This window comes from Canariomyces notabilis (genome assembly GCF_033297395.1).
Source record: "Canariomyces notabilis strain CBS 508.74 unplaced genomic scaffold N656scaffold_5, whole genome shotgun sequence".
Taxonomy (NCBI): Eukaryota; Fungi; Ascomycota; class Sordariomycetes; order Sordariales; family Chaetomiaceae; genus Canariomyces; species Canariomyces notabilis.
In genome coordinates this window covers 844,848-865,721 of record NW_027041827.1, presented here as the reverse complement: position 1 = coordinate 865,721, position 20,874 = coordinate 844,848, and the positions used below count along the sequence as shown (strand labels likewise).

General features: G+C 54.4%; 7 protein-coding genes across 7 annotated transcripts; 5 read left to right on the top strand and 2 right to left on the bottom strand.

Moving 5' to 3' along the window:
- Positions 1 to 1,789: 1,789 nt before the first annotated feature.
- N656DRAFT_796377 (FAD-binding domain-containing protein) lies at positions 1,790 to 3,770 on the top strand (the record flags this gene model as incomplete). The annotated part of the gene is made up of 4 exons (XM_064817516.1): positions 1,790 to 2,115; positions 2,168 to 2,573; positions 2,635 to 3,525; positions 3,597 to 3,770. 4 exons carry the CDS (start codon positions 1,790 to 1,792, stop codon positions 3,768 to 3,770), a joined length of 1,797 nt encoding a protein of 598 aa, XP_064672323.1.
- A 614-nt stretch (positions 3,771 to 4,384) lies between these two features.
- Positions 4,385 to 9,454, top strand: N656DRAFT_835632 (OPT superfamily oligopeptide transporter; the record flags this gene model as incomplete). The annotated part of the gene is made up of 5 exons (XM_064818756.1): positions 4,385 to 4,422; positions 4,464 to 4,527; positions 6,752 to 6,833; positions 6,898 to 9,035; positions 9,091 to 9,454. 5 exons carry the CDS (start codon positions 4,385 to 4,387, stop codon positions 9,295 to 9,297), a joined length of 2,529 nt encoding a protein of 842 aa, XP_064672322.1. The 3' UTR covers positions 9,298 to 9,454.
- A 707-nt stretch (positions 9,455 to 10,161) lies between these two features.
- On the top strand, positions 10,162 to 11,963 carry N656DRAFT_705008 (DEAD-domain-containing protein; the record flags this gene model as incomplete). The annotated part of the gene is made up of 2 exons (XM_064811227.1): positions 10,162 to 11,363; positions 11,414 to 11,963. The coding sequence occupies 2 exons, from the start codon at positions 10,162 to 10,164 to the stop codon at positions 11,961 to 11,963; spliced, it is 1,752 nt and encodes a 583-aa protein (XP_064672321.1).
- A 475-nt stretch (positions 11,964 to 12,438) lies between these two features.
- N656DRAFT_827707 (acyl-CoA N-acyltransferase) lies at positions 12,439 to 13,755 on the top strand. Its single transcript, XM_064818515.1, has 3 exons — positions 12,439 to 12,673; positions 12,757 to 13,073; positions 13,138 to 13,755. The coding sequence occupies exons 2-3, from the start codon at positions 12,826 to 12,828 to the stop codon at positions 13,568 to 13,570; spliced, it is 681 nt and encodes a 226-aa protein (XP_064672320.1). The 5' UTR covers positions 12,439 to 12,673; positions 12,757 to 12,825; the 3' UTR covers positions 13,571 to 13,755.
- A 1,136-nt stretch (positions 13,756 to 14,891) lies between these two features.
- On the top strand, positions 14,892 to 16,208 carry N656DRAFT_766907 (uncharacterized protein; the record flags this gene model as incomplete). Its single annotated transcript, XM_064813518.1, has 1 exon — positions 14,892 to 16,208. The coding sequence occupies one exon, from the start codon at positions 14,892 to 14,894 to the stop codon at positions 16,206 to 16,208; it is 1,317 nt and encodes a 438-aa protein (XP_064672319.1).
- Positions 16,209 to 16,573: 365 nt separating this feature from the next.
- On the bottom strand, positions 16,574 to 18,272 carry N656DRAFT_766906 (uncharacterized protein; the record flags this gene model as incomplete). Its single annotated transcript, XM_064813517.1, has 5 exons — positions 16,574 to 17,354; positions 17,434 to 17,807; positions 17,876 to 17,943; positions 17,997 to 18,033; positions 18,096 to 18,272. The coding sequence occupies 5 exons, from the start codon at positions 18,270 to 18,272 to the stop codon at positions 16,574 to 16,576; spliced, it is 1,437 nt and encodes a 478-aa protein (XP_064672318.1).
- A 440-nt stretch (positions 18,273 to 18,712) lies between these two features.
- Positions 18,713 to 19,643, bottom strand: N656DRAFT_544283 (uncharacterized protein). The gene is made up of 3 exons (XM_064810026.1): positions 19,634 to 19,643; positions 19,346 to 19,475; positions 18,713 to 18,980 (listed from the first exon to the last, which is right to left on the bottom strand). The coding sequence occupies exons 2-3, from the start codon at positions 19,363 to 19,365 to the stop codon at positions 18,776 to 18,778; spliced, it is 225 nt and encodes a 74-aa protein (XP_064672317.1). The 5' UTR covers positions 19,366 to 19,475; positions 19,634 to 19,643; the 3' UTR covers positions 18,713 to 18,775.
- Between the last annotated feature and the right edge of the window lie 1,231 nt (positions 19,644 to 20,874).

The following is a 20,874-nucleotide window of genomic DNA, read 5'->3' as shown; positions in this document are numbered from 1 at the left end:
TGGCCATCCAGGATCCTCCCGACCTGCGGCCGATACCGATGACTCCGGCGATCAGTAATCTCACTGTAGAACTGCACCATTGAAGTCGCCGACAAGGAGGTGCAGGATTGCAAAACGTCCGCGCATCCTAAGCATCGGCGAAGTTAGCCCGAGCGGTTGACCACGACATTGATGTCACCGAACTGGTGGAGTTGTGCAAAGATAGGAATTCGGCATGTCTCTCGTTCGATACGGATACGTCGGCCGGTAGGAGCGAACGCCGGTTACAGGGGGTGACGCCTGGTCGGGTTCTCAAAGGATCACGATCTACGGATACTGTGCTTCGTAAGTTTGTAAGAGGATTGGGACGCGTGGAAGCGCGGGAACCCGCTGGTAAATGGAGCAAGACGCGCCACGTGAACACGTGCCTTACCCACTGGGCCATCCACAAATCTCTTGGCAGCCCTATTATCTACTTCTGGCTTAGCTTGTGCTAGGAAGTAGGAACCCACTATCATTTTGCAACTACATAACTTAATAGAAGGAAGTCTTACCTCGATATCAGCATAGCAACATGACGATAACGACCTCATACAACGACCTCAGTGTACGGAGCAACGACCTACTAAACTGCAACGGCATGAGGAGCTTGTTCAAACTGCGTAACAGTTTTAAGTGCTGAGATTGCGCTTGCATAAATGCCTGCCATGGAAACATGCGTGTACCTGGCATGTGAGTGATATGAATTTGATAAGGGTTAGGGCTGTAAGTCCATGGACATTATCCGTAGATCAGGTCCGTGCTGGCCCCGAATTTCGCCCTTTCAAGCCTTTCACCTCTTTCCAAAACTGTTTACAGGCCAAAGCCGTGGAGAAACAGATCTTGGATCTTACTTGGGGCTTCTGCTACTAGGCAGTAGTATTGGCCAGGTAGCCGACGGCACTCACTGAGGCTGTTATTGCAAGTTCCAGCTTACAGCCGAGGCTGCTTGCCGCATCCCCACTCCCGCGCCCGTCCTCGTTCAGGCAATTTGCAGAAACACAGCCGCCTCTGACTTTTCCATACTCAAAAGTTAACGACGAAGCGCTTCCCTGCCGCCCATCCCGCCTCGACGTTTACAGGAGGTAAGCGCCTCGGTTCTGCTCCCGTACTGTCCAACGTACAGGCAATATACCTCGCCATCATGCCCGATTTTCGAAGCCAATTCTCCTCCTCTGGTTCCCACGGACTAGGATAGGGTATCCCGCCCGCGGAGGGGCTATTATAGGACATCGCTCAATTGGGTTCATCGGTTACAACGTGCGCCGGCTTGAGCAGCCATTTCTGTTCATCTGTCCACCCACTGCGTTTCCAGGGTGGCGGCTAACTTGCCCAGCTCAGCGAACGCCAAGTGAGGAGCACACGGCTCGGAGCCACGGAACATGCATTACCAACTGGCCCATGGTTGCACCAGCGCCTGGCCTTCTCCCGGAATGGCTCAAAAACACAATATATTCCGAATGCATTGCATTATAGCCACGCACTTGGGTTGCATTCGTCCAGGAACAATGCTCGAGGACTCGCAGCAAGCAGCTTGGCAGCCACTGCCCAGCACTCGTCCGCGTGCCCTTCCCTGTGGACTCTTTCCGTGACCCAGCAACGCATTACAGGGACCCCAGCACGGAGACTGTCTTGCCGGCTCACTAAAAACCGCCTGGGCACCCGCATGGTTTGGGTTCATGGTTCGGTGGCCTTACTCGCCTCCCTTCTCTGCCCATCTTTGGTTCGGTCCGGATCCGAAAGCGCCCGCGCCTACAGACCTACATACATGATGAGGAGTGGTGTCTTCAACCTCGTATGCGGCGCGCTCTTGCTCGCTCATGATACCGCAGCCCAAGCTCTCTCGTCTTCCAAATGGGTGTTAAGGACAGAGGGCGGAGTTCAGTATGCTTGCAAGTGTTTTCCGGGCGACAGATGCTGGCCCAATGATGCGCAGTGGCAGAAGCTCAACGCCACTGTGGGCGGAAACCTGCGCATCAATATTCCGCCAGGCGCGCCGTGCTACAACACCTTTCAGGGCCCGCTAGGCAATGTGAGCACGCTCAATGCGGCCGAATGCGAGAAGGTGACCGCCGGTTGGGCCAATGAGCAGTTCCAGTACGTTTGCGCGATCAACATCACAGGCCCAGGACTAAGCATTTGCGTATAGAATCGAGTTGCCTGCTGCTGGCCTCTGGACCTATTTCACCAACGATACCTGCCGACCAACCACAAACCCATCTGACACATGCACTTTGGGTTACTACCCGGTCCTCGTGATTATGGCCAAGACGGCCGCGCATATCCAAGCCGGTATCAACTTTGCCAGGGATAACAACCTGCGGTTGGTCATTCGGAATACAGGCCACGACTTTCTTGGTCGAAGTGTAGGCTGGGGCGCCCTCGTCATCAACACACATAGCTTCCAGGATATCAAGTTTTCGAAATCATGGCGCGGCGTTGGCGCTTACACCGGCTCCGCGGTAACAGTGGGCGCAGGTGTACAGGCGTTCAAGGTTCTACAGCAGGCCAACGCCCTCAAACCTCCCAAGATCATGGTCACCGGAGAGTGTTCGGTAAGCGCCCAGCCGGTAATATTCAGCGATTAGCCAGATCGGTGCTGATATGGCAGTGTAGACCGTTGGAGTAGCCGGAGGTCTTGTGCAAGGCGGTGGTCACGGCCCACTGACCAATCTCTACGGCTTCCTCGCCGACACCGCACTCGAGTTCAAGGTCATCACTGCGGATGGGAAATTGCGAACCGCTAATGCCAATGAAAATCCTGACCTGTTCTGGGCTCTGAAGGGTGGCGGCCCGGCATCCTTTGGCGTAATCGTCGAGGCGTCCTACAAAACATTCGACGACACGCCCAGCGCGGGCATCACTCTTGACATCAACACGTCGCACACGACCAATGCCACGCTCTTCTGGGAAGCTGTGCGGAAATTCCACGGCTATAGCACCCACTTTGTCGACAAAGGGCTCTATGTCTACTATGAGCTGGGATTAGCTGGGCAGAGCCTCCACGTGCACCCCTTTGTGGGCATCGGCAAGACGCTCGCTGAGCTACAAGGTATCGTAAAGCCGCTTTTCGACGACCTTGACGCGTTGGGTATCCGCTACACCACGAGCGGTCAGAGCTTTCCCACATTCTACGACTTGTATCAAGCAATGTTCGAGGCTGAATTCGCCGGCAACTCGGCCTTGACAGGTGGCTGGACTCTTGGACGTACCGATGTGGAGAATAATCACGACGCTATTATCAAGGCTTTTCAGACAATCCTCAATGCTGGCTCTTTTATGGTGGGCCACATGTGGAACGCTGGCCACGGCCTGCCGCAAAAGGAGTGGAATAACAGTGCCGTTAACCCCCGGTTCCGCAACGTGGTCGACAAGCTCATTACGTTGGTGCCTGTATCCGGCAATGCCCCGCTTTCGGAGAAGGCAACTGCTCAAGACAAGCTGACCAACGTCGTGGATGGTGCTCTGCGCGCCGCCTCTCCTAATGGTGCGGCCTACATTAACGAGGTGAGTCTATACGACCCGACCTGATCTAATGGCGCGACTCCGATGTGCTAAGTGATGGACGATTAAACCAGGCCGATCCTTTTCAGCCCGACTGGCAAACCGCCTTCTGGGGCACCAACTACCCGACACTGCTCAAGATCAGGGAAAGGTATGACCCCAATGGCGTCTTCTACGCGGTCTCCACCCCCGGGACCGAGAACTGGGCGCAAATTGAAACGGGCACAAGGCTTTGCCGCAAACTGTGAATCAGATCTGTGTCTATATAGTTTTTGGCGAAATATGCAGTTAGCTCGGATCCCATGTAGCAAAAGCTCAGCGCAATGCATACGAGTAGGTACACGCCGGTAGTAGAACCTTACTTATAATCTAAAACAGACACCTACCGTAGCACACTTGCATCATTTTCTTCCTTGTCTCTTGCCCCTGGTTTAGCCATATACTCCAAGCGTTCCTCTGTGTCTGAGTCCGATAGCAAATTTTCACACGACCCAAGCCCGGTAGCTCGAAGTTATTGACTCTCGTAAAGTAAATCGAAGTTCGGCTTTTGGGTAGTACCTACCCAGGTAGAAATCCGCCGAGAAGAGCCAAACATGCCGTATGCCAAGTTCAAATTGCGTAGGTACCAGGTATCTAAGCCTAGGAGGATTCGCATGATCAAAACTTCCAGCTTTCAGTTTCCTTGCATGTGAGAGCGGGCAACACAAACGGTCGCTCAGTCCCCCCCGCTGGCCCGGTCGAGACCCCCTTGCCGTTGATAGGAAAGTCAGACTTGTGATAAGAACTGTTTTGGACCTCGGCGGCATTGTACCACTGTCAATCTGTTTGCTGATAGCCGAGGCAACCTAGAGCTGCAATCCAGATGTCGATGACTTCCAAGCTCTATCACGAGCAGCGCAGGTCGGTGTCAGGTTACCAGCCTACGCTACCTAGCTACCTAGTACGCAGATCTGTTATCCGTGGCAAACCCATGTCCAAATTGATAGACTCATGCTGCAGTATCTCGTGCAAACTTCGGCATCTTGGTTAGCGGACCAATTGGTCCACCTGGGGAGGTAGCAAAGCAGGAGGTAGGTTAATTAATAAACGACGAATAAAGCCACTTCCCGGCCGATCGATGATTGATCAATCGGTAGTTTGATTGACATTTGACAACCCAGTAGCTCGCAACTGGCCAACCAAGTCACACCTGAACCCATTCACTAAGCGAGTCAAATAGAAGAGTGTCTGGAGCATCCCTTTGAGTGAGTATTGTGCTTCGAGTCGGTGCTGTTGACGAGGAGGCAAGAACGGTAGGTGTTGTGAGAATTAAGGGAGCTTCCTATGCACCCCGCATCACCGCTGTGCGCAATGATGTCGCTTCCCGTCTGCAATAATCTAGCATAATCCCATCGTTCACTATCAGAAGTGTCGGCCAACCCCGCTTTCGCTTTGGGTCGTTCGAGTCTTGGAGAAAGCATTTGACGCGATCGTCTGGTCGATAGCAGAGGTGGGTAACGAGAGCAGATCCAGTTCCATGCAGCGAAGGTCGAAATGACCAACGCCAATATCATCCCACATGATCATTACTGGCAGGTAACGTGAAACATACGAAGTAAGCCAGCCAGATCTTGAATCGAACACTAGAGCGGAATGTCGCCAACACAGCAGTTCCGGTTTGAACGATGGACTTGGCAGCGACGGCAGCGATAAGAATCGGCAGCAGCCATTGCATAAAAAGTTGGGTGCGATGTCAGGAGTCTCAGGGCCACATCCACGAGACATGGATGATGGGCCAGTCTGAGTCTGGGCTCGAACGCTGTGGCTGGCCGGCTTTACTCTTAGACTCCTGCGGGCGCGGGGTGCTTTAATGATCCTCAACTGAGCTTCTTGCTCCTTCCCGACTGCCGGGTATGCCGAGTGCAGCACACTTACCAGCCGTAAGGTTTGCACGAGGGTCAAGTCGTGGTGCCCCCACCGACCCCAGGCCGAAGCTTCCTGTTTGGGGGAAACCGGGTTGCATGATTGGTCAACAGGTTAGCGTTATCTTGCCTTGGCCGCTTGGCGAGTCTTCCGGATCTCCCTCCGTGCCACTCGGGTAGAGTAAAACAAGGGTTGCCACAAGACCACCTCCTGATCAGCGGCACCCTAAAGTATAGAATATAGATTGCCGCTTGGGATGGGTCGAGATGCGCCCGCTTCCACAATAGAGGGGTCTTGACTATGTTTACTGCGAAGACTTTCGCGCATTTCAAGACGATGGCGACGATGGCAACCCGGAGTGAGACTGCGAAAGTAAGTGCAGGTGGAGCTGCATCAAGTGCTAGACACAAAGACAGCAGGAAAGTAAGAGCTACCCTCCACCTTCCGTCCCAATATTGTGAGTATCAGACAGAAAAAGCAATTGGATGAAAGTTGAGGAGTTCAAATCCAAAGCTTGTCTTGCACATCGCATGAAATATGACACCACTTCTCTGTCATTGGCAAAGGAAAGTTAGGAAGAGAGAGGAGCCATCTTGCCATGTGCCCGGATGACCGGTCCCCTCGCCGGCAGCGGCAGGGAACCAATATCGGAGATAGAGCCCGGCTAATTGGCAGTGATGTGCGATTAAAGTTTGTCCCCTACCATGCACATACCTTGGCTCAAGCTCTGCCGCACATCTGAAGACTGGAGCCCTGTTCCGTTTCAACGGGTTGATATTGCGGGGTGCTCCTTGCCGTCCTCGGGACCCAGTTCGCTCGACTGTTATCTTTCGTCAAGCTCTGGCAGCCCAATCTTTTCTTTCGCGGATTTTGGACAGGCCGTCGGTTCCTCCGCTTACCTTTGTGCCCTTGCTAATCTTGCGCTTCTCACCACCATTGGAACTGCCCATAATGTCGGAGGCGACTGAGAAGCCTGAGGTCAAGGGACCGGTGACTGTCGACGCCAGCGCCTTCCATGGCGACGAGCTCAACATGGTTGTACGTCCATATCTGCCTTGTTCCTATTTTCTGTTCCAGCACGACACAACCAAGTCCAGTCGCTAACCAAATCATTCATAATCAAGGGCTCCGGCGCCGGCGAAGGCCGGATCTTGAGTGCTGAGATCAGCGAGACCGGTCACGGAATGACCGTAACCGAGGCCGACCTCCTCGAGGCAAAGCGCACTGCAGGAAGGTTCACGCTTGAGGATACAAGACGTGTAAGTGCTCAATCTCTTGTTCCGGATTCTGCATGGACGTTGTCAACTGACATGGAATATGCCATCAGTTGATGACCCAAGTCTACAAACAACATTCGTGTGATCCCAATTTCCCTGTTCAGATTATTGACAAGATAGAGGAATTTCTCGGTTTGTGCTCCCATTGCATTGGTTGACTTCCTTGTATTTTAGGCGTGGACTGACTAGGGAATAGCCAATGAAGATGTCTTCAGCAATCCCGAGAAGCACGAAGGTCTCATTGATGAGATGAAAGTCCAGATCGCGCTCATCACCAACAATTCGCCCTACGCCGAGGTGCGCGCTGTGGTAGACAATCATGATGACCCGGACATGCCATGCTCAACGATCCGGGCATGGATAATAGGGACCTTCTTCGCCTGCTGCATCTCGTTCATCAATTGCTTCTTTGATGTGCGTTTCCCCAGCATCTACGTCTTGTCTCCGGTTCCGCAACTCCTGGCCTTCCCAGTCGGCAAGCTATTCGAGCGTGTCCTCCCCGACGTGGGCATCACCCTTTTTGGCGTCCGCCATAGCCTCAACCCCGGCCGATTCTCGCGGAAGGAGCACATGCTCATCACCATCATGGCCAACATCGCGAAAAGCGTTCCATATACGAACTATATCATATGGATTCAGGTTTTGCCGCGATACTTTGGGCAAGCATATGCCAGAAATGTGGGCTACCAGATCATGATCACTCTGTCCACCAACTTCATCGGCTATGGTTTGGCTGGTCTCTGCCGCCGCTTCCTCGTGTACCCAGCGTACTGCGTGTGGCCGTCGTCCTTGGTCACCGTTGCCCTGAACTCGGCATTCCATGACCAATCGATTGAGGCCGCAACGGTGCCGGGGCCATTCAAGTCGATTTGGAAGATGACGCGCCTTCGGTTTTTCTTGTGGGCGTTTGGGCTCATGTTCGTCTACTTCTGGCTCCCGAATTACCTCTTTGCGGCCTTGAGCATCTTCAGCTGGATGGCCTGGATCGCCCCGAGCAACGGGGACTTGGCCAATATCACCGGTAGCTACAACGGTCTCAGCTTTAACCCGGTGCCCACATTCGATTGGAACGTCCTCATGTACGCCCTTGACCCCCTTATGGTGCCTTTCTTCTCCACATTCAACTTCTTCCTTGGCACATTTTTCTCGGGGCTCATCGTGATTGCCATCTACTACACCAACACGTGGAACACGGCCTATCTCCCAATCAACTCGAACAGGCCGTGGGACCACTTTGCCCAGCCTTATAACGTCACGGCCATCATCGATGACAAGGGCATCTTCGACGGCCCAAAGTACGAGGCCTATTCTCCTCCCTTTCTCTCTGCCGCCAATGCCGTGATTTATATGTTCTTTTTTGCCGTGTACTCTGCCACCGTGGCCTACGGCGCCCTCTACCATCGCCACGAGATTATGCTCGGCTTTCGAGACATATGGAGCGGCATGAAGCAATGGTGGGCGGCCCGACTTGGTAAGGCCAAAGGCGTTGATCGGGAGAACACAGCCGAGGAAGACCTCCACCTTCTTGACGTCCACAATCGGTTGATGCGGCAATACCCCGAAGTGCCTGAGTGGTGGTACATGATATGCCTGGCCGTATCCATTGCGGTTGGGATGGCCGGGATTGCGGCCTACCCGACGAACACGACGCCGTGGGTGGTCCTGTATGGCATCGCCCTCTGCCTCGTCTTCATTGTGCCTATCGGCATCATTATGGCCATGACGGGTGTTGAAGTCACCCTCAACGTGCTCGCCGAGTTTATTGGCGGGGTATGGGTCGAAGGCAACGCTATCGCAATGTGTTTCTTCAAGAGCTACGGCTATGTCACCTGTGCTCACGCGGTGTCGTTTCTCAAGGACTTGAAGCTTGCCCACTACCTCAAGATCCCGCCTCGTTACACGTTCTGGGCACAGATGGTTCCGACCCTTGTCTCGTCATTCATTAGCATCGGCATCCTGCAGTACCAGGTCGACATCAAGGACATTTGCACCAAGAACGCGCCGTTCCGCTTCACTTGCCCTGGGAACAATACATTTTTCACCGCCGCCGTATTTTGGGGAACTGTCGGTCCACGCAAAATCTGGGGCATTGGTGGCCAGTACGCGCCCACCCTGATTGGATTCCCCTTTGGCGTCCTGATTGTGGTTTTCTTCTACATGCTGAGCCGGAGGTGGCCAAAGAATGCCATCATCCGGAACGCGCACCCGGTCGTCATGCTGAATGGCGCGCTGCTCTGGGCTCCGTACAACTTGGCCTACATCTGGCCGGCCGTGCCCGTTGCCGCATTTTCCTGGCTGTATTTGAAGAAGCGTTTTCTGGCTTTCTGGTCCAAGGTTTGTTCTCCCCCCCGCCGGTCAACAGAAGCAAAATCTAATCATGGTTCAACAGTACAACTTTGTCGCATCGGCAGCTTTTTCATGCGGCGTTGCCATTAGCGCCGTCGTCATTTTCTTTGCTGTACAAATCTCGGACATACAGGTGGACTGGTGGGGCAACAGCGTTGTGAGTTCTGGCTGCGACGGGAGTGGCGACTGCGTCCTCAAAGTCCTCCCAGAGGGAGAGTACTTTGGTCCAAGGGTCGGCGAATTTCACTAGACGGGGCTTCGTACATTTGGTGCGTGTGTAATCATTCTTTGTGCCTAGGTATGTATATTCATCAGCGAGTGGGCCCCAATATCTTTCCTTGCTCAAGAATATTTCTGCGCCTGTCCATATGAGAGGATCTATGAAAGGAGGAGATGTAGTTAGTGGATGCCGCATGGGAAGATGCGGTAGCTACCTTTATCTTAATGTACAAATTTTCGTGTAATGTGAGATAGCCGGTGCAGTGGTGACATTCGAGTCAACGATTGCGTTGCAGCCAGGCGGAAATGTCCACGAGCAAGATGGTCAGATGACTGAAGCCGATGGCAGTCCCAACGCTTATTGTTTTGAAGCGCTGCCGGTTGTTGATTCGGACCATCATGCGCTATTGACTCGCCGCGGCTCAGTGCCTAGCGAGGCATATCGAGGCAATTCGCTTTCTTTGTCTGCCCACGGCTTCGAACAAGGCTTCAAATGTCAGGGGGAAAGAAGGAAATGAGGTTCGCCTACGAGCGGCATGATCCGCAAGCCCTGCTTTATTGCCCCACTAATTCTACAGCCTAAACCAATCGGCAATGAACAGATTAGGCCCCCCTGGCAAGGCAACTGCTGAAATCTCAGCAGGCTGCGACATCCCTGCAGTTTCAGTCGCCTCCTTCTTCATCAATCTTCGCCTTTTGTTTTGATCTTTCACGCGGCCCAGTCTACAAAGCGGCAGGTTTATTTGCTCATTGTTCACACAACGAGGGTACGATGCTTTCATCCCGTCTTATCCGAGTCGTGGTTAACTTGTTGACCCAGGCTCAGAGAAGTTCTAACCCAACTTCTATTCTCAAGACGCCTCGGGCACAAAGGTTCATTCGGACCGCGACAACAATGGCGGCCGATAATGGGCGCGTTGTCTTTGCGCAAATGGCTGGCAGGTTGAAGCCGCAGTTGCTCAGTGCGCTGAATGCCATGGATCTCACGCACATGACACCGGTGCAAGAGAAGGTCCTCCAACTCCCCACCTTCACCCAAGACTGCCTCGTGCAAGCCAAGACGGGAACGGGCAAGACCATTGCGTTTCTACTCCCGGCGCTGCAATCTCTGCTATCAGCAAAAGACCTGGAACGCGAGTTTGTCGGCCTGCTGGTGCTTGCGCCCACGCGGGAACTGGCACAGCAGATCGCGGATGAATGCGACAGGCTGACGCAGTCGTGCACTCCCCCCTTGGAATGCCATCTTGCTGTCGGAGGAAGCAGCAAGAAGTCGAGCCTGTCCAAGTTCCTGAAGGGGAAGCCGACAATCCTGGTGGCCACGCCTGGGCGCTTGATTGACTACCTCTCGGAGCCAGAACCGCGGCAAAGGTTGAGCAAGATCCGCTGCCTCGTGCTGGATGAAGCGGACCGCATGCTCGATCAGGGGTTTATGCCCGCCCTGATGCAGATCCTCCAGCAGATACCGCCCAAGGCGGAAGGGAAATGGCAAGGCATGTGCTTCAGCGCGACGGTCCCTCCAGAGGTCGATAAGGTGCTGCACCTGGTTCTTGATAAGAACCACGTCCGTATCTCCACCATCGACAAGAACGAGGCGCCCACCATTGAGACGGTCCCGCAGTCTGTTATCCCGGTCAGCTCCGTTGACGAGGTCCTGCCGACGCTGCACTCGGTCCTGTCTTGCGCCAAGGCCGACGACCCCGTTCTCAAAGCCGTCATATTCTGTCCCACCGCTCGGCATGCGGGACTGCTTTACCACGTGTTTGGGTCTACCGGCGGTGCTGCGCCGCCGAGATTGCCCGTCTTCCAGATGCAGTCGCGCATGGCGCAGGCCGCGCGGACACGCACCGTCGAGGAATTCAAGGCGACAGACCGCGGCTTGCTGTTCGCATCCGACGTGGTCGGCCGTGGCATGGACTTTCCGGACATCAACCTCGTGGTGCAGATCGGGGTGCCTTCGGACAAGGACCAATACGTGCACCGTGTGGGGAGGACAGGGCGGGCTGGCAAGGGCGGGCGTGCCGTGACGATCTTGACGCCAGAGGAGATGTGGTTTGTCAGGAACAACCCGGAATTTCCGATTGAGAATGCCGGCCGTTTGTGAGTTTATGTCTTTTCCAACACGCGGAAAATGCTAACACATTCGGCAGTACCCACCCCAAAGCCTCAGCCTACCCTTCGGCCGAGATCATCAAGAACGCCCTGGCCAAAGTTCCCGAGCAAACCAGGGTGCAGGCTTACATCTCCAACCTCGGCTTCATCAAGAGCCTCATGAAGCTCTACCGCGTTGACCCGCCGACGGTTGTGAAGCTAGGCAACCAGTTCGCCAAGTCCATCGGCCTGGACGAGCCACCGCCACTTGGGCAGAGCCTGGTGTCAAAGATGGGCCTAAAGGGGGTGCCCGGACTCGTGATTGAGGGCAAGGGCTTGGTGGTGGGCTCGGCGCCCGCGGCACCGGCCCAGGGGAGGCGGCCGCCGCCGCGCAATCCGGCTGGCGCAGCTCCTAAAAAGGTTCATCATCATGCTGCCGGCGGCGGCGAGAGGTCGCAAGGGAAGCCAGGGCTTGGGCCGGGGCAAGCACGTGGATTTTCAACACGACGAGGAAAACCCACGGGAGCCGGCAAGGCGACTGCTGGGGCAAGTACAGAAGGCAATGGTGGACAGAGTAGCGAGCCGCGGCCTAAGCGGCCTAGGTGGTAACTCAGTGGACCAGGACCACGGTGTGGGAATATCGCGACGCGCCTAACGGGCTCTCATGATGACGGGAGCTTGGGAGCTGCTGGGTTTGAAAGGTCTCATGTTGGGCGTGCTACGGTATAGAGTGCAGGATGGGAACGGGTTACGACTACTTTCAGTTTCAGGTCATATGCATGGGAAGACCGGCGACAGTCCAGGGCTTTGGGCTTTGGCTCAGATGGGTTTCTGCATCTTGATAGACGTGTGTATCTCTCGTAAATTGTGGTTTCAGGAGCTATTTGTACCCGCTCCTGTAAATGTTTCTTTCCGCAGTACATTTGCAGTCATTGCCGCTCGCATATGCCGCGTAACCCGTGTGTACTGCATTGACACTAGTTCACGGTTAACTTCGTAATCCTCAACTCGGGCCCCGCGGCACCCGGATGCGATGCGCAGCACCGCATTCGCTTAACTGGCCTGTAATCTACATGCTGGACGTCAGACGGGCTATGTCATCGCATCAACTCGGTGACAAGCCGTTTGCTACATGGTCCGCGGACCCGAGGGTTCTTGTCACATAGTTCACTCAGGTTCCGGGGATTCGGATTGCCCGGCGACAAACATGTCTTGCCGGAGGTGAGACCATATTAGCGAGTTGACTGTGTTTTCAGTCATCACACATATAGACTCGGAGTATAGGGGCAACTCTGACCTGAGTCTCATGTAGCGGCCTGGTACGTATAAAACATCCATCGCCCTCGCATATCTCCCATCCTCCGTATTAATGTTATTTCTAACCTGATCACCTCTCATATAGACTACACCTCCTCAACCACATCAGTCAACAGCTTAGTTCCACCACGAGATCTCTACAGTCACCGCCAACATGTCATTGGCCAAGCCATTCACCCTCCGCCCCGCGATCCCGGCAGACATCCCGGCGTGCGCCTCAACTGCAGCCGCCGCGTTCGCCGACAGCCCGCTGATTCGAGTCATCGGGCCGAGCTCAGAGGAACATACTCTGGCGTTTTGGACTGCCGTGGCGGCCTCGGCGTTTGACGACCCCAACGCACATCTCATTGTTGCTGAGGACACGTCCACCAGCCCAGCCAGCCTGCTCGGGTTTGCAAAGTGGTATGTCCTTATTTACTTACCTTCTTCCTCAGAATGAAGTTAAACTTAGTATTCTTTACCGTAGGGTGTACGTCCCCGCGGGCTCGCCGCCGCCAAACATTCTCGATGCAGGTGTGGCCTTCGCCAGTCAGGCTACCGACGGCGGGGAGGGCGGTAGAATCTGGGCTCAGACGGCGGATCCGGCGCTTGCGGAGCGCTTCTTTCGCGAGCAGAACGAGAGGCATGTCAAGTACATGGGCCAGAGGGAGCATTGGTATCTGGAAGTGATTTGCACGCGGCCCGAAGGCAAAGGGAAAGGGGTGGGAAGCGGCTTGTTGACCTGGGGCGTGGACAGGGCTGATGCGAACGGGTGCGAGGCCTACCTCGAGGCGTCGCCTGAGGGCAGGCCGCTGTTTGAAAAGTTTGGTTGGAGGGTTTTGGAGCGGTTGGAGTACCTTGACGGTGGGTATGTTGAGTGCTCCATGGTCAGGGATGCGGCGCTTGGTCGGGGCTGTTGAGGGTGGTACGGTGTGCATTGGCAGGGTGATGTTGGCGGCATTGATCTCAGTTGTTCTGGGGTATGTAAGGTAGGTAATGTCCAACCGAAATGGAAGGTACGTTCGACTGGAACTGGGTGGTTCTTGCTTCCAGGGCGTCTCGAGGTGAATCGGCTGTGCGCTAAATGAATTGAACCTTGCCTCGTAGACAAAGAGCATACCGGATGCGTATTTTCGACATTGTCCAACCGAATATCCTGAAAGGGTCAGGCTGGCTCTCTGGCTTTGACCGTGGGCGCTTTGTTGTGGAACAGGTTGATCTGATTTCAAAAGGGGTTATGTTTAAAACTTTGTTGAAATGTTGCTGTCGAGACTCCGACTCGCTCAGCCAGGGTCACTCCCCCTTTGTACTCGAGTTTCATCCGTTGATTCAATCCGTTCCATCGAAGCCTCTCTGCAAATGGCAGGCACATACGTCGACGATTTTGGACCCGCACCGACGCCGGAAAGTGTCTATGACAATTTCCGCCTTCCTTCTCACAGGGACTTCCCAACGCCACTCGCGGATGACGAACTGAAAGACGCGAATAGTCCTGAAATCAACCGGGAGTTGAAACGCCCGATAAGTGATGGGGATCGGGACTTCATTCAAGACACATATATACGTAGGTGCAGGCATCGTCCACTCGCAGTCCGAAGTGTACATATAGGTCTGGATCAAGAGCCAGGGCTCGATTACGAAGATATCCTCCGCTCTTTCCAAATCTGTCATAACGGACTCTGGCGGGCGAGAAAACCCGGCAAGAACCGTCGTGGAAAGGCAGAAGAACATCTCTTGAATGGAGACGAAATCTACTGTCTCGCCAGCAGGCTTGTAAGCTGGATCCAAGATCAAGACGGGGCTCGCTTGGGACCACGCTCGCGCGGAGACTGGTGGATAGCACCCGACGCGTATACTCTCACAGCCGGCCGCCATAAGCGATTCTCCCCCACCGTGATTCTGGCCGACCCAGAGTTGCAGAAAGTTAGGGCAGACGTGGGAAATCGAACCCGGGATATAACGCTGTTCCGCCAAGCCAAGTTCACCGCGCACTTGGTGCATTTTCAGTCTCCTCATGAACACTGGGCCCTGATCATCCGGCAAAAAAAGACTGGGAATACCTGGTACTTTGACTCCGTGCCCAGCGGCCGGGAAGAACGTAGCAGCGATGCCCATGCAATATTCAACAAATGGTTGGCGGCCAATAACGAAGCTGTGCCCCAAGATGCAGTGCACAGTTTGGTCGAAGTCAAGTGTCAGACGGACGGTTGGAGCTGTGGCCTTCATGTCATCGCGAACATGATGGCCTTCATACGTTATGAAGTGTTGGGTTGGCAAAATATTCCAGTTCCTGCCTGGAGTACATTGAATAGCGGCGAGATACTCCGGCAGCTCCTGGAATCCTTGCACAACTTGATGGGATTAAGATTCGTCCATAATGCCGGGCCTCGTGCCGCACCGAGGAAGTGGAACGCAACGGCATCGGGGGCCAAAGACAACAAAGACAAGGCCAAAACCACGGCTGCAGCGCGAGAACCACCAGGAGCCCAAGGCAATGCCGGCAACGCCAACAAACTACTCGCGCAGACTACGGCTGAGGCAACCAAGACCACAGGGGCTACGAAGCCTACGTTGAAGAGAAGCATAGATACAGAGGCGATAAGTGATTCGGACGCACCACCACCCAAAAAGGGGGGGAAGCCCAAGAAGGGGAACAACTTGAAACAACAGGCGCAGCCTACGGCAGAGGCAAGCAAAGCCACAGACGCTACAAAAAGAGCACCCGGAGCCAGAGGGAAAGCCGATAAACAAGACGTGCAGCCTGCGACGAAAACAAGCAAAACCACGGAGGCTACAACACAAGCGCCACAATCCCCAAAGACACTCAACACACAACCGGTGCAGCCTACCGTCAATACAACCAGAGCTGCAGACCCTATAGGACAAGCACCGCCTGCAAAGGGCAGAGATAGACCCCCCAAAAGGGCGCAAAGATTACTCTTTGGAGCGAGGAGACCGCCAAAGGGGAGGAAAGGTCCGGCAGCAACCCCCAAGGTCGCCAAACCCCCCCGCCAACCAGCAACAAGCACAGACAAGATGAAGCGAAAAGTTCCTGATACCTTGACTGACGACTCGGAGCCCGCCCGCAAAGTCAAGAAGCGGAGAAGTGGTGAAGACAGAGGTACACAGGCAGCCGCAGCGCCCACGGGGTCTAGCAACACGAAACTGGACCCTCCACAGACCAACGGCAACGAGCGGGAAGCCAGCCTTAACCCTCCTGCCATCACCAACGGAGGACAAGGTGCCAACGTAAACCTGGCGACAGATGCCACTGCCTCTCCTCCTCCCCCTCCCAAGGGGAATGTGAAAAGAAAGCCCAAACCCAAGCCTAAACCGGCAACAACTGTCGTGGACGGGCAGGACGGGCAGGACCATGGGGACGAGAGAAGTGGAGAGCCACCAAGAGTCACCAGAAGCTCAAAATCCAAGAAGGACACGAAGGGCTCGACATCCGAGAAAAACATTAAGGGCTCGACATCCAAGAATGACACCAAGAGCTCGAAAACAAAGAAAGACACCAAGAGCTCGACATCGAAAAAGACTCGAAGCAAAAAGTGATCTGGTTCCTGGTAAGTCCAGGTTAGCTCTAGCTCCTAGCGCGCATGTCTGACCAAGTTGTATTATTAGTGTCTATTCAAGCTAGTTGTACAGTCATATGTTTGTAGGGTATCACTCTAGGTGCTGCTATCAGCAGCCAGTATATCATGTATCGTACAGCGGAATAGTTCAGTATCACCATGGATACACCGCATTGGAAATAATGCAGGGCACCATCCTCCACCTGGCAGTGCCGAACGTGATTACAAGTACTGTACCGGTAGTATCCAGTCGTCGCGAGACGCTCCTTGTAACAGCCTGTGCCTCCGGTCCAACCGACCCAAACCAAACAAAACAAAATAAATGAAACCACAACCTCCCAGTTCTCAACTCTTGCCACCACCACCACCACCCTGATCCCCCACCTCATCCTTAGCAAACGTAACCTTTTGCGACACAGTGATCGTCGTCTTGATCCCCTGCTGGTCGTTCTCCTGATTTTGCTGCCGCTGCCGCTGTTTCTCCACCCGATCACGCTCCCACCCACCCCCATCCGCAACAACACTCACGCTGTACTTGCCCCTGCCATGCCCGTGGTGGATGGGATGGTCATGCTCTTGGCTGAGGCCACCGCTAGCGCTCTCCAAATCCCCAAACTCAATATCCGACAACTGTTCATCGCCGCGGCCGATGGAAGGCGTGCCACTGCGAGGGCGGTAGGGCGGCAGATGCAGGCCCTCGGTGCTATCCGACGACCCGTCACGGTGCAGCAGGCTCTTTTTGCGCGTCAGCGTCCCGCCGCCGCCCGAGCCTGCCAGTGAGCCTCCTCCTTTGGTGGTGGTGCCAGTGATGGTCCCGCGGCCGGTGAGCACCGTCCCCCCTTGTCCGCCGGTTGTTCCTCCTCGACCGCCCGTGCCAGCGCCATAGGGTCCGTTGTGGTTGTTGTAGCCCGCGTGCCCCCCGCTGGCTGAGCGCAGGATGGACCCGAAGATGCGCGGCATGGCGGCCATGAGGACGGGGCGTAGCGTTGGGAGGCAGATGGCAATGACGCCCACGGTGAGCTCGAGGAAGGAGAAGGTGGCTGCGTCAATGTTTTCCCAGGTGGGATCTTCGGAGCTCGCGGCTGCGTGGAGGGTCCGGATACGGTAGATGGACACGGCGCAGGGGCTGGATTCATGGGATTCCTTGTCAGATATTGGGTCAAGAGATCTGGGGCTCCCGCATCGGGCTCCGGCATTGGACTTACAAAATACCCAGGGTAAAGACGATCAACAGCAGAGCCTTTTGTCGTTTCGGCAGATGCAGCGAGCTGATGACCGGGATTGGCATGGTGAACAGGGCGAAATCCGTGACCACGTTGACACCGGCCATGATGTACCAGATGGTTTGGTTGTCAAGGCAGTGCCCATCAACACTCTTGTCCCAAAAGGCGGCTGTCGGCACGCAGACCAGGGGCAGAAGGAAGCAGAGCGTAATGCCCCAGCATATGAGGAAGCCAAGGCCGAAGAGGATGATTTTGTGAAGCATCGTGTTGTTGAATATGCGTCGGTACTGGAGGAGGATGGAGATTTTGGTCATGCAGACAGCAACATTGTAAATGATGATTGAACTGTAAAACGACTATTGTCATGATGGCGTTAACTTGATTCGAGATGCTTCGGGGGTGCAGAACCTAAGCTTCAGCCCACCTTCATATAGGGGATATGATCCTCATCGGGCATCACCCAGTAGTGTCGACCGAGGCCATATTTTGTTTCTGTTGACTGTCAGCATCTCCTAGTTCTGAAAAGACATTTCACTGCCGCATACCGAGGCCAATGGCCAGGGCTGAGCCTAATGTCAAGACCTGTTAACCGGGTTAGCCGTGCTTCGTGGGGAGATCATACATGGAGAACTTGTAAGACATACCTGCGCCGGGAGGAGCACCCCATCGTCCCACCCAAAGCTTCGGAGCATGAAGGCCCGGCAATAGCAGCGGAGGCCAACGGTCAAAGTCGATAACACGCTTGCCACCGTCAGAATCGCAATGATTTCGGCGACTCTGGACTCCGAGTCCTTCGCCGGATCACTGGCGTGGGTGGCCATGGTGCTGGCCGCTCAGATCCCTCAGAATACCTAGAGGAGCGATCGTTGCTGAAAACCTGCCTCCGCTTTCAAAGTGGCCGACTGCGAGTAATATGCAAGATTGGGTGGCCATCCTTTACTCGCCACGGGCGGACCCCTGTATCCACTGGTCCGGTGGAGTGTCCGTTGACGTCTCCTCGACGCCGATGAGACCTGTCAGTGCGGAGAGATTAGTGGGTCTCATGGGTCTAACTGCCGTAGCTAGTGTAGCGTATTGGAAACCCCTGAACACTGGTTTTCGTGGTGTCGACATGGCTGAGCCATGCAGCCGGTTCTTTTATCCTATCTCGGCCGCTCTTATGGCGAACTTGACCGACAAAATCCGGCAGAGCCCGTGACGGAGGCTTGGCGTTTGTCTTTGACGAACAACATGTTAGGGATGGCCTGCTTAGAACCAAGCTCACACGACAGTCGTTCGGCCAGTCAGCAGAGCCCATCTTCGTCTTGGCAGGGCGCATATCATTTCAATGCAAATTTTTGACAACGACATGTGGAGTGGGCTTCGCCTGAACGCTGACGATCATGCTGCGTTCGTTCTCACGATGGGGTGACCCCGCCAATTTGGGTCCCGGCGTCAGGCCATGTGAAGCTGCTAAAGGAACCGCTAAAGGACCGTCCTTGCAAGCCGGCCTACTGTAGCAAATTTCGGCCGTACATACTGTCGATGAACTGTGGGTTGCTATCAGCGAACTTTTGCCATTTTATGTTCGTATATCAGCGGTATCGCAGTCTGCAAGTTCACTGGAGATAAGCGGCACTCAAAGCGCTAACCATCTGGTAACTTGGTGGGCACTCAAGAAACACTTACTGGAGATTGTCCAGTGGAATCCATTGATCGTCCAGAAAGTGGAGGGTGTAGGCCAAGGCTGCCTTTATCTCTGTATGTATGGCCTCGTGAACGCTCTGTAACGGGTAGAGTGCGATGTGCATCACACAGCTAGGACCAGACGATGATACCCTCGACAGCAAATTTGCTCGACAGGTGTAGCAGCAAAATGACTGACCAGGTGGACAACCGTAGTGGATAATCCTACCTTAAAGTGCAAATCGTCATGTCTGGCTCTGGACTCTCTGGAGCAAGGTATCATCGAGCAACATGGATCGACGGATCCACGCAGCACAAGGTCGCAACGATCGACCGATGCAACCGATAGCCGAGTACGACTACATTGATGTTAGCAAACATATACCATAAAGGGAGCAAAATCTGCTTGGTTCCTGCACTAGTGTAGAGAGGTGTATGTATGAACTGTACACTAGTGTAGCCCCATGATGCAGGTACGCGGCCATGTCCTGGTGGGGAAGACTCGGAGACTGAATACCGGTATCGACCTTCATGTCGCACCAGGCAATGCCAAGTACTATATCTTCAGGCACCTGTCGCTGCCAAGCGACCTAGACTCACACTGGAGCAACAGGTGGATTTGCTGTTGATTGTTGGTGGGCCAGCCAATGTCAAATCGTTGCCTGCCTCGAGGGTGCGGTGCCCCTCAGCGACCCGGGCGGTGGTGTGTGTATTGTACCGGTACCTGTACCACTGCCTCGATCTGTTAAGAGGGGTAGTCGAGAGGCCAAATTTTGGGTGCGAGAATTTGCCTGCACTAACAGCCACACGCTACCGGTACCTATGAGTGGGAACCTTTCAACAAGTCTGAGTGGGCCCGAAAACACTGGTCGTCGTTCGCTCCTGGAGGAGCGCTGCCATTGACACGCAGCGAAGAGAGGACTTTCCGACTTCCAAAGTTCGCATCGAACAAGGATTTGGGGGATACGAGTCTCCGACTTTGTAGTTTACGTCGTGTTCTGCCGCAACTCTGGCCTTGCTCCCGTCGCTTGCGCGGAGACCTTTCATCTGGAGGAAGACGGGCTAGGAACCCTGGGGAAATCGCGGCGGTAGATGTCCGCCAGTTTTCAGCCCAGGGGAGGAAATATTGATAATGAGTCGTTTGCATAGTCTTGCCATCAATCTCGAAGGTACTGGGTGCTTCCAACGGCGGAGGACGTGAAATTGCGTCTGAACCGTACCGGGAGGGGGGTGTCCAGGCAACTGTAGATTCGCCGTCAATTGATAGTTGCTCCAGGTAAACGTCAGGAAAAATCTGATGCGTTGAGCAACCCGTGGAAAAATCCTGAACGTCGGCCCTAGTAAAGTGTTGAAGATCCAGCCAACGTTGAGGTTTCCTAACGTTGGTAATCGTCAACGTTGACGTACCCTCAAGTGTTGGAAAATCTAGACGTTGGGCGGGTTCCAACTATTCACTTATACCTAGGCTACTGGTTATAGGATTGGGCTGGTTTCTAGGTATGTACTCCTCCTGGGTATATACCCCCTTGGTTGCACCCTCCTCTAGGACCTTCTAGTCTCTAGGTCTCTAGGGGACTATAGTATAAGTATACGTTTATAGTTACTGTGACGAATCTCGGTCCTCTACCACTGAAATGGACTCCTCAGACTGAAGGTTGACTTGAACGGGGTGAGGTTCGGTAGAGCCAAAGGGTCTACAACAAGTGCACAAGCAAGTGTTCACACAGTAGTAAAGACAACTGCTTGCATTGCTTACTG

Excerpts from the sequence above, each read along its gene's own strand:
- N656DRAFT_827707 (XM_064818515.1), top strand. The coding sequence starts at position 12,826 with ATGTCATTGGCCAAGCCATTCACCCTCCGCCCCGCGATCCCGGCAGAC. Across the intron at positions 13,074-13,137 it reads CTGCTCGGGTTTGCAAAGTG|GGTGTACGTCCCCGCGGGCT; the intron begins GTATGTCCTTAT and ends TCTTTACCGTAG.
- N656DRAFT_544283 (XM_064810026.1), bottom strand. The coding sequence starts at position 19,365 with ATGACGATTTGCACTTTAAG. Across the intron at positions 18,981-19,345 it reads ATGACGATTTGCACTTTAAG|TTCATCGACAGTATGTACGG; the intron begins GTAGGATTATCC and ends AGCAACCCACAG.